This window comes from Saccostrea cucullata, unplaced genomic scaffold (genome assembly GCF_032062105.1).
Source record: "Saccostrea cucullata isolate Sc308-1 unplaced genomic scaffold, CSIRO_AGI_Scuc_v1 ctg534, whole genome shotgun sequence".
In the NCBI taxonomy this organism is placed as follows: Eukaryota; Metazoa; Mollusca; class Bivalvia; order Ostreida; family Ostreidae; genus Saccostrea; species Saccostrea cuccullata.
In genome coordinates, this window is record NW_026923154.1 from 134,566 (window position 1) to 149,181 (window position 14,616).

At 32.6% G+C, this 14,616-nt stretch overlaps 1 protein-coding gene and 1 long non-coding RNA gene across 2 annotated transcripts; both read left to right on the top strand.

The window, feature by feature from the left end:
* The first annotated feature begins 1,503 nt into the window (after positions 1 to 1,503).
* On the top strand, positions 1,504 to 5,641 carry LOC134263313 (uncharacterized). Its single transcript, XM_062745648.1, has 4 exons — positions 1,504 to 1,642; positions 3,502 to 3,697; positions 4,891 to 5,138; positions 5,313 to 5,641. The coding sequence occupies exons 1-4, from the start codon at positions 1,504 to 1,506 to the stop codon at positions 5,639 to 5,641; spliced, it is 912 nt and encodes a 303-aa protein (XP_062601632.1).
* Positions 5,642 to 8,085: 2,444 nt separating this feature from the next.
* LOC134263315 (uncharacterized) lies at positions 8,086 to 11,975 on the top strand. The gene is made up of 3 exons (XR_009991231.1): positions 8,086 to 8,277; positions 9,655 to 9,748; positions 11,593 to 11,975. It is a non-coding gene; the product is annotated as an uncharacterized LOC134263315 (long non-coding RNA).
* The last annotated feature ends 2,641 nt before the right edge of the window (positions 11,976 to 14,616 follow it).

A 14,616-nucleotide genomic window follows, 5' to 3' on the forward strand; every position in this document is an offset into this window, starting at 1 on the left:
TTGTCCAAAAAATTCTTGGATTTTTTAAGTATCCACATCTGATTTACACCACTTCTTGAATATATTGTTACACAGTACTCTTGAAGTCTCTCCTTCACTACTGTTGATATCTTAGTGAGCAGTAAAGAAAGAGGCTTGGTTGAACATTTACTGGAACCCGCCTTTGTATCTTTGTTCGTGAGGATTCAAAAAAGAAGGAGCAAGAGAGAGAACTAGTTATTATCGAATCTTACTGATGACCCTTTTTCTTAGCAAAAAATATCTGTAATCACCTTGAGTTCAATTGTCATAACAATAAAATGTTCAATTCAAATTTTTGTAGAGTTTAAGTGTTTTAATATAGACCTCTGCTTATGAGTTTTTAAAAATAGTTATGTATTTTAAATATAAAATGAGTAGATGCCCAAACTAAAAAAATCAGTGAATATTATTAACATCGTCAGCTAATACAAAGAGAGACTTCTCCTATTTATCATTTGTATTTATTTTTACTCATAACTCAATTTATTTGCTGTTAAGCGGTTTAACAGATAAATTCCTTGTTCGTATACTGGAATATATATATATATATATATATATCTTATTGTGCAGACTCTACGCGTCAGAGAAAATTAGAGAGAAGACATGTACTTTTAGTGGACGATCTTCAATGAAAACAACAATGCACAGTTAGAGTTGCTTCTCATCGATTTATTTGCCTAATATCTTCTCTTACCTTTTTACTATCTTAATAATTTGTGTATAAGGATGCGAAAAAATATATATTTTTTTACAGTGTGTTGTTAATTCTTGTAACAATAAATATTTACAAGATATAAAAATATTGTAGACAAAGTATAGCTTCCAACAATAACAGAACCAATTGCACACATATTTTTCTTAAATGAATTTAATAAAAATCTAAAAAGAAAAATAAATAAATAAATAAATAAATAAATAAAAAAATGACAAAGGCAGAAAAAATATTAATTTGGGATTGTTGCTATTAACTTTTCCTCTGTCGAGTCTAAATTGAAGACAATTTCCTTAAAAATAAAAATATGTTTTAATTCAAGAATAGGATTATTTCTTCTTTTCTGTGAAAATTACGTATTCCTGAACAAGTGTGGTGACATTCAGATAAATCAGAGTGTCTACTCTTTATAAACAATACCTCTGATAAATTTAAAGATGAAACAGTCACGTTATGTCCATCCATAAATGATAGAAGTTACATTAAATGGCTGAGCAAACAAGTATCATTATTGGAGAGATTCAAAAGCAATCTTTACATATTACATCGTATTGATTCCATTGTCTTTTCTATAAAGGTGAAAAATTCATACTGGGTCGAAAAACTTTATACAATTGATCAAACATATTTGAAAAGCAAACTATCATGCAGGTGTTTGTCTATAAGAAAAGGTACGAACAGCATTTGAATATCGTTCATGATGATATTTGTTTAGATAGCATAGTATTTGTTTGTTGAAAACAATTCTACAATGATTGATTCAGATACTAATGGTTATGGACAAACCATACACAAAACTAAGCCTTTCGAAATTGACCTTCAGAGCATACTCTGTTATGAAGACGTTGAAAGTTATAAGAATTCTGGGCATTTTTCTTGGAATCTTTGCAGACCTTACTGTCATCGAAGGTATCGTAGGTTACTTTAATTTATTATCATGCTTTAATCATGTTAATGAATACTAGATCTAAATATTCTATACCATAAGATTTGTCCGTTTTATTTAAACTTCAAACATTAATTGTCATAAATTATGATGAAGTTATTAATCAAAAACTAAAAATTACTGATGTTAGATTTTGAAAGCTTCCAATCTTAAGAACAGATTTGGGCAAAATGAGCAATTTTTTTTTTTCAGAGTAGACACCCAAAACTTTTATTTTCATATCATTTTCTATCTTGCTTCTTTAGGTTACGAAAAATAATAAAACTTTAAAAACAAGAGGCATACTTTGAAAATAAACAAATATTCCCTAATAAATAAATGAGATTCGCATAAGCCAATATCTATTTTTGTTACATTTTTGTCAATTGTGTAGCATCATTTAATGTAAACAGAAATTTATTAAGTTTTCTAAACAGAAAAAGGCATCAGATGATTTACTACAACAGTATTTTTACACTTAATGACAATGGAAAAAGACATTGACCTTCACCTGACATTGCTTCTGAAGTATAACGGGTCGAATTGAATCACATTGATACTGTCACTCATTGAAATTGTCCTCTTAAATCTAAACATTGTTCATTAATTTTAAATATAAAAAGCACCTTCAGTAGAATTACGTTCATTCTCAATATCAAATGGCAGTTATTTTACCCATGCTTTATTGATATTTATTGATAAATGAAATCAGTTAAACAACCTTATTGAGCTTATCAGAACAAATAGCAAATCCAGAGTTCAATAGATTCAAAGTAATCGTAAAGAGAAGTAGCTCATGTATTTCAAGTTTCACTTAAACTTTGTTTATATAAAGGACATGGTAGAATAACGACCGAATCTGGCCCCTTTATTTGATGTTTAAAGAGGCTGGGGGTGGCAGCAATTTTTAGACTATTTCAATCTCCTTTAAAAGGAGAGCTCCATATAAAGATATACAAAAATGATCAAATTTTAAAACTAAAATGTATGAATTTTTGCTTTGTCAAATGATAGTTGACAGCTAAAGATACCGTATCTAAAAAAATAAGTTAAATCTGGTGGTTAATTTGGGATTAATTTGTTGACCCACCAGCCTCCTTAAAGTCTTCATTTCGTAAGTTCTATTGTCGATAGAATGACCTTGTCAGCAAATACAATTCATCATCAAGTCAAATGCTGACTGACGTTTTTCATACTAATTGTTAGTCAATTATTTACACACTGAATTGGCGATGGATTTTTCCGTTATTTCCCGATCATGACAAGAAGAAAACGATGGGTGTGACCTGTCGGCAGGGGATGCTCACTCCTCCATGGCACCTGATCCCACCTCTGATGTTTCGGAGGTCCGTGTTTCCATTTCTCCTGTTTTGTATTGTTTTATGGACTTTTGATCTGGAATACTGTTCGTTATCTCCTATGTTTCATGTAAAAATCAAAACACTGGTTAAATTGTGATAGTTTATAGTTAAGAACTTTAAATGTTGTTGCTTGAAGACCAGCACAAATTTTGATTCAAAGCATTCATTCCAAAAAATAATGTGCTGTAAAATTGATGAAAAATTGCATTAAAATGAGAAAAATCGAAAATTTATCTATTTCCTGACCTCTATGTGACCTCTGTGCATTCCAAAACTTAGAACCAATGCTCATTTTGTGGCAGGGGTGACAACAGTCTGTAATGGATAATCTGTTGTATCATTCTGAAAGGCACCCAAAATTAGGGGCCAAAAAGTGGTCTCAGCCTTTCTTGTTTTTTTTTGGTTTTGTTTTTAGAAAAGCTAGCAAGCTTTTTATTTTACATTATACATAGTCAGCTTAATTTTTTAATTTAAATCGGCAGGTAATTTATGCAATGACATCCTAGCCAGTAAGCTGCATGTCTTTCCGGACAGTTCTACAGCCTGTTTTTGGTTAAGCTTAATGGCGATGAATTTTACAGACACTGAAGCCCAATGCCAAAAAGATCAAGGATACCTAGCATATATTCCAGATTCTACCGTATATGACACCGTGCTTAGTCTTATACAACAATTTGGGTAGGTATATTCAAGTTTCAATAAATAATAAAATGTTCTACCTATAGAGAACCTAGTGAGTTATCTGTCTTCTAGTTTTTACATACATCATTAATGTTCTGCTACATTACAGAAGGTCTATTGGAGATGGCATAAAGCACTTTGTACTTCGTCATGTCAATAGAAATTATGTGATTGAAAAATATAATTTGACGCACGAATATTATACATATAAGTTGTTGAAAAAAAATCGCTAACATGTATAAAGATAACTAGATAAATCAGCATGACAATAGTTTAGATCATTTTTTTAAATCCACGGTGTTAAGGATTAATCCTTCTGTCAGCACCTGAAAGACAAAAAGTATTTATCATTTAATTTGCAATATCAATTCATTTTGTGTATAGCAGCAGAGTGACTTTTAACAATTAATGTAATTTTGTTGATGCTCAATCCGAAGATGATAATTTTTTAGCACCATTTTTATTGATGAAGCAGTTGTTCGGCTATTATAAAGCCTAGTTTTTAATTTATCAAGAGCAGTGATTCCGGTGCACGGTCCATACTCCTGGGTAAAATCATATTTGAGAGTGTAATATTCCCAATATTTCTCCAGTCAGTTTTCAAATTGATGTACAGTGTTTGATACAAAGGCGTCTGGCAAACTGTTCCACAGTTTGATTACTCTGCTTCTGAAAGTGTATTTTCCAACATCTTTGTTACACTTATGTTTCATTTATTTAAAGTTGTTTCCTCTTGAAATATGTGTTTCACTCAACTGATGTAGATAAAACTTTTTTATAGTATACTTTATTGACAATTTTAAATCCTTCAATCATATCCCCTCTCATTCAATGTTGGTAATTTATCTTGACTCTTCAATCGTTCTTCATACTTTAAATTTTTCAGTTGTGACAGCATTCTAGTTGCTTTTCTTTGTATCAAATCTGTTTTATCAATTAACACTAGTTACTTCCTTCTCTATGTCTACTTAATATATCCCAGTGCATTAGAAGTAAAATCTACAATCGATAAACAGAGCAAAAGACAGAATCCCTCGTAATTTTCAGAGGTTTGATCGGTGCTTGAGAGAATTGACCATCCCCTGTCTACTGGCTACACGTTTAACATTTGTATCTCTGTTTTTTATCTTTACCTTTTTCATTCAAACTTTGGATGTATTCACTGTACAAATTTTTTTGTATATTTCTAGAGATACCAGTTCGACGGCAAATTATTTTCTAGGATATACGGAATGGGCCGGATACTTGTATTCATTGTCTGGGATCTTAATACAGTACAGTAATTTTCATAGTTCACAACCTGACAGAGAATCGGAAATGTGCATTATGATGTCTGGATCTGAAGGGTATTACTATGACGTACTCTGCAGCAACAGAATCTACGGTGTTTGTTCTTCACTCTTTAATTCTGCAAGTAGTGCAGACACAACGACCGAAGGTGTCTTTCTGTGTTATTCATTTTTACTTATTTTACTTTTCAAAAGAATCCTTTACAAAGTAAATTCAGAGTCAAAAATTATTAAACATTTTTTTCTATTTGAATTCAATTTCTTTCCTAAGAAAAACTAACTTTAATCTACCATACATCAGTAACACAAATATGTATTTTTAGGGGTTATAACCACTGAGATCTCAACAGCCTTATCCACGTACCACAACTCAGAATGTATTTGTTCCTGTCCTGTGACCTATGACCTGAACCCAAAGGTCAATCTCACGGCGGAACAGGAGGCCGAGATATTGGAAATAAAACAAAACCTCACTGTGGAGAAGTCCACCCTTTCGAGTTCAGTGCGCAGGCGCACCAGTGCTCCAGATGATCGGAAATCTTCACAAGCTATGGGCTTTCTAGGAGTCTGCTTTTTAACATTTACTTTTGGTTTAGTCGTTTTGGCTGATTGTTCTCGGATTATAAATTTAATGAACTGTGAGAGGAAATAACATACCAATCTTTACGTAAAATACTTTAAGAAAATCCAATTACGGTGAATAATTCAATTTAGATAAATGTTTTACTGTTATATTCAAGTGTAATGAAATATCTATTTCTAAATAAAATTAAGATTTTGGTTGATTTTAATCATCACTAATATTGTTACAATGAATTGACGTTAGATGTTTGTACAATGTATGTGCATATTCTAAGATTTATATTAAAGCGTTTTCTATTTGATCTGCTTATTTATGTCTAATGGAAAATATTTTCATATATGTATTGCTTATAGATTTTTTTCTAGATCGATAATGTTCAGTATATTCATCTGTTACTTTTCCAAATTTATTTTACGTACTAGTATATTGTGCATAAAGTGCAAAGTACCTCGAATAAAAAATCCTGAACAGAGAAGGATAATTGGTTTTCATATTGCCCCTCAATCTTTTGATGCTAGGTTTTCACATACATCTGATACATTTAATCCATGATGACAGCATGTTAATGTCTTTTTTTGCATGTCTGGCCTATCGCCTGGCGTAGTCTTCAACATACGAAGGCTGTTCAATAAATAATGTCCTCGGTGCTCGGAAAGAAGCAAAAGACGCTTTTCAATGATTTAGTCTTTATGATTTAACTTAATATTCTCTTTTAATTAAAACACATGTCCGTAACATTTTTTATCCAATTGTTTTTAGAACTAATTTTTGGGTATGACCCTCAGTATACTGGAAAATACAAGACCTATGATTTCCTGGACTTGTTCTCCCTTCTGAAAGGTGTTTCTTCAAGTTTGGAAATAGAAACAAGTCAAAATCTGGCGAATATTGTTAATGTGAAAAAACATTAACTTTCTGTTTACTCTTCAGTGTGTGCGGGTTTGGCTTCAGTGTGTGCGGGTTTGGGCGCTGTGTCATGAAGAAATTTAATGTAGTGGATTCCTAATTCTGGGCCCTTCCTCTAATAAACCTTTCGATTTTTGCTTTCTGGACTCCTCCAGAAATTAAACTGTCTCCCCGAATACGAGTTTGAACAACAATGCCACTAATAATTAAGAAAATTGCATAATTATAAATATGTCTTTGTGCTCTTGCAATTATTTGCTTTTGTGAGACTTTCGCTGTTTTTATCATGTACATCTTATGGTAAATTTTGTTTGGAAGGTTTTAAGCAATAGATTCAAGTTTCATTATCTGTTTGAATATCAAACAAACGTGGATAACTACAATTACTGATATTTGTTAAGACATTCGTACACGCTGTCGTTTTCACTCATTTTTCAAAATATAGGATGACCTTTGAGTAATAAGCTTTTTTACCGTCAAACGTTTCTAAGAAACAGTGGTAACTACTCCCGAAATTATGTCTATCAAATTTACTATGTGTCTCAAAGTCAATCATACATCATCATATATTATTTGTTGAAATTTGGCAAACAGTACCTAAGTTGTTATAATTTTTTGTTGGCAAGGAGGGTACCCATTTTTGATGCCCATTATATAAATTTTTACCATTGAAATCCACCTGCTCATTTGTCTATAAAACAGACATTGGTTGCTGTAAATTTCACATATTTCACTGAATATTTCTTTGGGAGTTTTAACAAGTTTTACAGCAGCTTTAATGAAGCTTTTAATTTCACTCTACTTTACTGGTTCTATTACATTCAATTATCATGCAGTGTCTCGAATAGCCCTTGTTTTCCAGCTTCTCACAATGAAACTATGTGATGAAAAGTGGTCACATAAACTGTTATAAATTCATTAAAGATTCAATAATGAGAGAAAGCCAAGCTTCATGTCATATGATATCTGTATTGTATGTTATGGAAAGCCGTAGGGTACCCCCACATTATTATTATTTTTTCCTATATAGTTATACCAAAAATAATTATGTCATCCAAACTTGCTTTTTACAACATTATTATTATTTTCCTGCAACAATTATAATCTTGTCTGTTAATTAATTAAATGTGTACACATTATTATTATTGTGTCCTACAATTATAATGATTCACTTCACAATAATAATCTTGCCAGTCAATATGTAGACACATTATTATAATTTTTCGCCTCATGATTATAATCTTGTCAGTCGATGTGTACACATTATTATTATTTTGTCCTACAATTATAATGATCCAAACTTTACAATAATAATCTTGCCCGTCAATGTGGACACATTATTATAATTTTTCGCCTCATGATTATAATCTTGTCAGTCGATGTTTAAAAACATTATTTTTATTTCACCTCAAAATTATAATAATTGTTCTTACTTTTAACAATTATAATCATGTTTGCCCAAGCGAACACATTATTTTTATTTCGCTTCAATTTCATGCCAATTTTATTCCACAGTGATCATACAATTATAATCTGTCTTACTCCAACAATAATAATCGCGACCAAAAAAGTTGCAACATTATTATTATTTAGACGCTTGAAATCAAACGTTTCTGTGATTTTGATGTACTGAACAATTATAATCTTGTCAGATTTTCTTTGGGAAAGATTATTATTATTTGGACGCTTGAAAAAGTAAACGTTTGTCTGCCGAAGACAATCACGTGGTTTAAGGCCATGTGCTTCCCTAGTATCAACAGTGCCGAGGACGGCGCCAGTGAAAGGCAGGCGGTTTACCGGTAAGTAAAGATGATTTTGTTATATTAATGTACAAGGAAGTGAATTCCATTCATTCGATAAAGGAAATGTCTCAGAAATCAGCTGTCAGTATGCTGTTATTAAACGACAGCTATGGAAGAACTAGTTCGAATTATCTCTGCACTTTTGTATAGGAGATTGAGATTGCATCAATGCATGCCATTGCATTGTGAATTTATGTTCCAAATCTAGATAAAGTGGCGTAAAGTTGAATGATATATCTTTACGAACAGTATATGCTTGTATTTTACATATTAGCTTGAATTTTCTCTGCTGTAAGCCATTTACGTTGATTCTTACGATTATTAGAAACTTACTCTGATAAAACACTATTGATGATTTCATTTATTGATTTTTCTTGATTTTATGAAGTTATCTATTATTGGACCAAAACTTTTCTCTTAATTTGACTGCAAACTCCTATGTATGTTTGTTGTTTAACACAGGCACAGATAGACATTCTCGGGGGTGGGGTTCCATGTAAACTCGCCCAAACTTCCAAAACCTATTTTGTGTTGGGGGGGGGGGGGGGCGTAGTTGATGACTTTTATCTTTGGAATTTTCATATTTACATACCAATTTAACAAAAATTAGCATTTACCAGGGAGTTCTTCGTTTTCCGAGGGTGAGTCCAAAGTAACTTTTTTCTTGCTTTAGTATATAAATTTGAAAACTTTGCAAATTCCATGGGGGGTCCTCCCTCCCCCTCTAGATCCGTGCATGGTTTAACGTCCCTGTCGAGACTTTTTCACTCATATGGAGACGCCACCACTTATAAGTGGAGAGCTTCAAGTTTTGACTAATACTCGGCACTCAGGGCTATTGAACAGTGAGGGATCTTTTTTGTGCCAGCACCTACTGTGACATGGGACCTCAATTTATATGGCTTCATCCAAAAGACCTGTCTCCACGTGCCACAGTGGGATTTGAACCCGAAACATAATGATAAACTCCTTTCTCTGCAACTCTAAGAGCAAAAGCTCTGACCACTGCTCCAAATGGGCGACCCTATGTTTGTTATCAAGAGCGATGTTAATTATTGTTAGAATTTACTGGGTGTGTTCAATAAACTGCACAACAAATCACTTAGTATATAAACACAACCAGGAATAACTCATGTATTGGATTTGTTTTTGGTTCACCTGCTCAATGATCATGATGATAAAAAAAACAATTTTCAATATTCTGTTTTTCAAGCCACAGCTGCCATTAAAAGAGTCAATTGACAAATGTTAATATGAAACATTTCAGAAAATATTAAAATTCTACATTTTTTGTTTAATCTTCAGTCACCATGAGAAATGGAAAATATGCTTTAGTTTTTAAAGAATTATTTGCACATGTACATTTAATTTTAGGAGCAACAAAGGGTCTTGATTTTTAGAGGCATGCAGGTTTTAAAGAAAGAAAACAGTGTTATAAAGAAAGAAAAAGATTGCAGATTACACCGAGGTAAAAAGAACAAAAGTGGTCACTGGTGAGAAAGAATTAAGAAATTATATATTTATAACAGTGGCAGATTTATCTTGGGGGGTAGGGGGGGGGGTTAAAAAAATGTAATGGGTACTCAGAAAGTTTTACATTGAGATTTATATTTTTATTCATTCTGCAGAAATATATTGGTATGTTTAGAACAGTCATCTACTTTGTAAATAATTATTTGCAATTTAGCTTACCTGAGTCTAATGCCCTGTTCACACAGAGAGTTTAATTCGAAATATCTACATCCAATGAATATTTTCTCCTTTATTTCTTAAGAAACCCCATTGCGTTCATCACTGCATAAACTACAGAAGGCATGTCGCCTGTACAGATTTCTTAATCAGTGGCTGTTCCATCAATGAAACATATGAAGATGTTCGCATCATTAATACAATAATGAATCTTTTTAATCCTACTTTTAATTAATTGATTATTTAAACAGATATAAATATAAACAATAAAATGGTTTTCTTTGTTTGTTATTACTGGAATGAACGGTCGCAGCTATTGCAGAAAAATTTACATAACCCGCTTATGCGGGTTATGTATTTTTTCTGCAACAGCTGCTTCCGTTCATTCCAGTAATAACAAACAAGGAAAGCATTTTATTGTTTAATTAAACGTAAGTTACTGTAAATTAAATCTGAACAGCATTCACACGGAGAGTTTTATGTGAAAAAGTTTAATTTGAATTAATTAACTGCGCATTAAATTACTTCGCATTAGCTCCGTGTGAACGCTAAGCGAAGCTAATTCAAATTAAATTTTGACTCATGCGTAAGGCCTGAATTAAGTCACAGGCCCCATGTCAATAGTTAGATTTAGATATCAGTGCTAGGTTTTAAGGAAAAATAAAGGAAAAAATATGTTTATCACTAAATTGTATAAAAAACATGATTTTTATGTCAATTGAATCTGCTCGGCACACATGATGTGAATAACAAATGACGTCATAATATCATTGCTGATCTCCCTAATGTAGAAATAAAATTTTGATTTGCATAACTTTACTTTGCTTTAGCTGTCGTGTGAACACAATTAAATACGCATTATTTTACTTCTCATTAATTTACTGTGAATTAAACTATCCATGTAAAAAGTGCATAAGGCTCAAGAAAATTTTTCCGACTAAGAAGTATCTGGCATCTGTTTATCATACATAATGATCCCCAGGTTAAGGATGGGGCCACAATGGAAATCAAAGTTTTACACAAAAATACAAAGGAAAGATCATTAGAAATCTTCTAAGGCCATGATTAGTCAAAGAAATAGAAAGCATCATCAGTTGGTGTAGATTTAAGCTTGTTCAAATCATGCCCGCTTCCCCTCCCCTTAGGATTAGTTTGGGTCCAGTAGAAATTATTACTTTTCAATACTGAAAGCCAAAGAGCTAAGGTGAGCAATGTGACCCATGGGTCTTTATTTGACCATCGTCATTTCTGTGCAAAATATCCCAGTGTATGTTCATTTTGCGAAGGCTTTTTTGTCGCCCCATACTTTGCCGTTATGAAATTGTCAAAAGAAGTCTAAAAAAAAAATTTTAAATTCATGCAAATTACAAAGGATATTGTGAGAAAATAGGGAGGGTTTTTTTTTATAAAGGGAAACAACTCTTGCAAATGTACATTTTTTATTCATGTAAGAATTTTATGCCAAGTCTGTTCACACAAGAAAAACCCAGTTTGCTGTCACATTGGGAGCCCCACTTGTCATACGTATCATGAAAAAACTTCTCCACCCTACCAAGTTTTCCCATGATTATGTGTGTCAGTGATAATTATAAAGACTCTTGTGTTTTTAATTTTATTTTTCAGGGTTCGGGAACCATAAATTTTATGTTGGAGTTTGAACTTCACCCTGATAGACTTTGAGCACATCATAAGTTTTAGACCTATGGACGAAAATCTGGCAGTTGGATGATAAGGAAAACACAGCCGTGATAAATATCAGAGAAATCTCCTTAGAAGAGTGTGCCGGTCTGGACAAAAAGTTGCAATGTGAATAACTTGGAAGAAAAAAGAGTCTTGTCAAATTTCAGAGAATTCTTGATGAAAGATTGCATGTGTTGTTCCAGTTCCATGAACTTTGTCTTTTTAACATTATTTAACACTTCATTTGAAATGATGCATTTTTGATACATTTTCATTATTGAAATATTTACATTTGATACTCTATTTAACCAGTGGGCCAAGAAAGGTGAATACTAGTACTCATGTGGTATCATTGTCAGATAGGGTAGATTCAAGTTTGTACATATCATGACCCCCTGGATGTAGAGTGGGGCCACACTGAGAGTTCAAACTTTAGGGAAAAAGGCCACAGTCAAAAATATATAAACATCATTATTTAGTGTACGTTCAATTTTGTCAAATCATACCCCTCCCTTTTAGGGGTATGTCAGGACCATTTATGCATTTAAGTTTTTCAATACTAAACTGATTTTTGCTTTTTTTCTTAGCCACATTGCATAGGTGAACCAGTTGGTCCCTGAGCCTCTTGTAAATCTGTATATTATATATATTTACCAAAATATTGAGGCATTTCCTATTTGAATATTTTGCAATGAGATTTTTAAAAAAAAATTCCTGAAAGTAATTTGCACATTTATTTTATTTAAGTTGTCTGGTAATGATGTGTTATTGAATGGATATTAAATAGTGATTTTTTCTGGTGTTCTTTTGGACTTGAATGACAAACATATAATGGAAGGCATGTTGGAAAAGTTGGAGCTCTGTCATATACATGTGATAATTGTAGACCCAAATATTGTTCACCAACATTGGAAATACATGTTCAAAATATGGGAGCTACTATATGGCCTATATACTGTATGTGTACTTAAAATAGTGGGCTTCATATTTGTGTCTGATAATCTGTAAACTGTATACACATGACTTTTAATGAGTTACACAGTACATTCACATACATGTACTTGACCTTGAGAGAGAATTCACACTCAAATCTAGTATTGAAAAAAAAACTTGCATGCAAGTAGATTTCCAAACAAGATGTGTTTGTGAAACACTGATGCCCCAGTATGGCAACATAGTGAAGATTAAACTTCTCTTAAATGCAAATTTAATATATTGGTACCCAAAGTAGGGTCCCCTAACTGGAAATACAATTGTGAAACATGAAAACCCTATCAACATCTGTTCCCAAGTTATGACCAGGCAAAAAAATTTTCATAAGTACAGAAATCTTCAAGATCAAGGTCAGAGGCTCAAGGTTATTGGTATTGAATGAAAGGTCTTGTTACAAAAATTACATAGGGGAAGTATAAAAGCCCTAGCCCTTACTCTTCAAAAGTTATTGCCAATGTTAATGTTTTTTCATAAGTCCTGGAATGTCAAGGTCAAAAGATCAAGGTTTTGGTATCCAATAAAAGGACTTGCCACAGAAAATATATATGTGAAGTATGGAAGCCCTAGCCCTATTACCATTTGTAAGTTATTGCTAAGGTTCAAGTTTTTTCACAAGTCCGGAAATCTCCAAGGTCAAAAGGTCAAAGTTATTGGTATCCAATAAATGATCCTGCCACAAAGAATACATGTGAAGTATTGAAGCTCTAGCCCTAACCGTTTTAAAATTTTGGTTACATTTTTTTAAAAAGTAAGTCAAACTCTGAGGTCAAGGTCAAAGGTCTAGGAATCAAATGATAGGTCTTGTCACAAGGATTAAAAAACTAAAGTATGAAAGCAATAGCTCGTACCCTTTAATATATTTTGTCAAGGTTTGTTTTTCTAAAGCAGGTCAAAGTCAAAGCTCTTGGTATCCAGTGAAGGGTCTTCTCATAAAGATTACCTGTGTGAAGTATGAAAGCTCTACCCCTTGCAATTCAAAAGTTATTTCCAATGTTAAAGTTTTTTACGAAGTTTTGGGGGTATATAGTATTTGTCGTGTCCGTCTGTCTGTTTGTCCGCAAGAACTTTAACCTTGCCCATAACTTTGATTTGGTAGAGCCATGACTTTCATATTTCACGTGTATTTCTTGTGACAAGACCTTTCTATGGGTACCACCAAATGTGACTTTTTGACCTTGGAGTTTGACCCACTTTTACATGAAAATTTTTAACTTTTACTTTGGCCATATTTTTTTAACAGTAGATACCAGGACATTTATACTTCACATATGTATTTTTTGTCAAAAAACCTTTCATTGGATACCTGGAACCTTGACCCTTTGACCTTGTATATTTCCGTACCTGTGAAAAAAAATTTAGCCTTGGCTATAACTTTTGAATGGTAAGGGACAGGGCTTTCATACCTCATATATGTACTCCTTGTGAGAAGATCTTTCATTGGATACCAAGCATTTTGACCCTTTGACTTTGACCTTTAAGTTTGACCTACTTTAAAAAAGCCATCCTTGACCATAACTTTTAAAGGGTTAGGGCTGGTGCTTCCATACTTTACACATTTAATTCTTGTGACAAGACCTTTCATTTGAAAACAAGAACTTTGACCTTGACCTTGGAGTTTGACCTACTTTTAAAAATTTTCAACCCTGGCTATAACTTCTGAATGGTTAGGGCTAGGGCTTCCATACTCTACATAAGTATCCTACGTGGCAAGACCTTTCATTGGATATCAATTACCTTGACCTTTTGACCTTGGAGATATTTGTACTTATTGAAAGTACTTTTACATTGGACTACTTTCAAATTTTGCAATTGATTTCCAGTGAGAATACCCTACTTTTGGTACCAATTAATTCAATTTGCATTTGAAAAAAGTTTAATCTTTGCATCGTTTTTATTAGTATGTAAATCTCCAAGGTCAAAGTTGGTGGTATCCAATGAAAGGTCTTAATACAAAGAATACATATGTGACATATG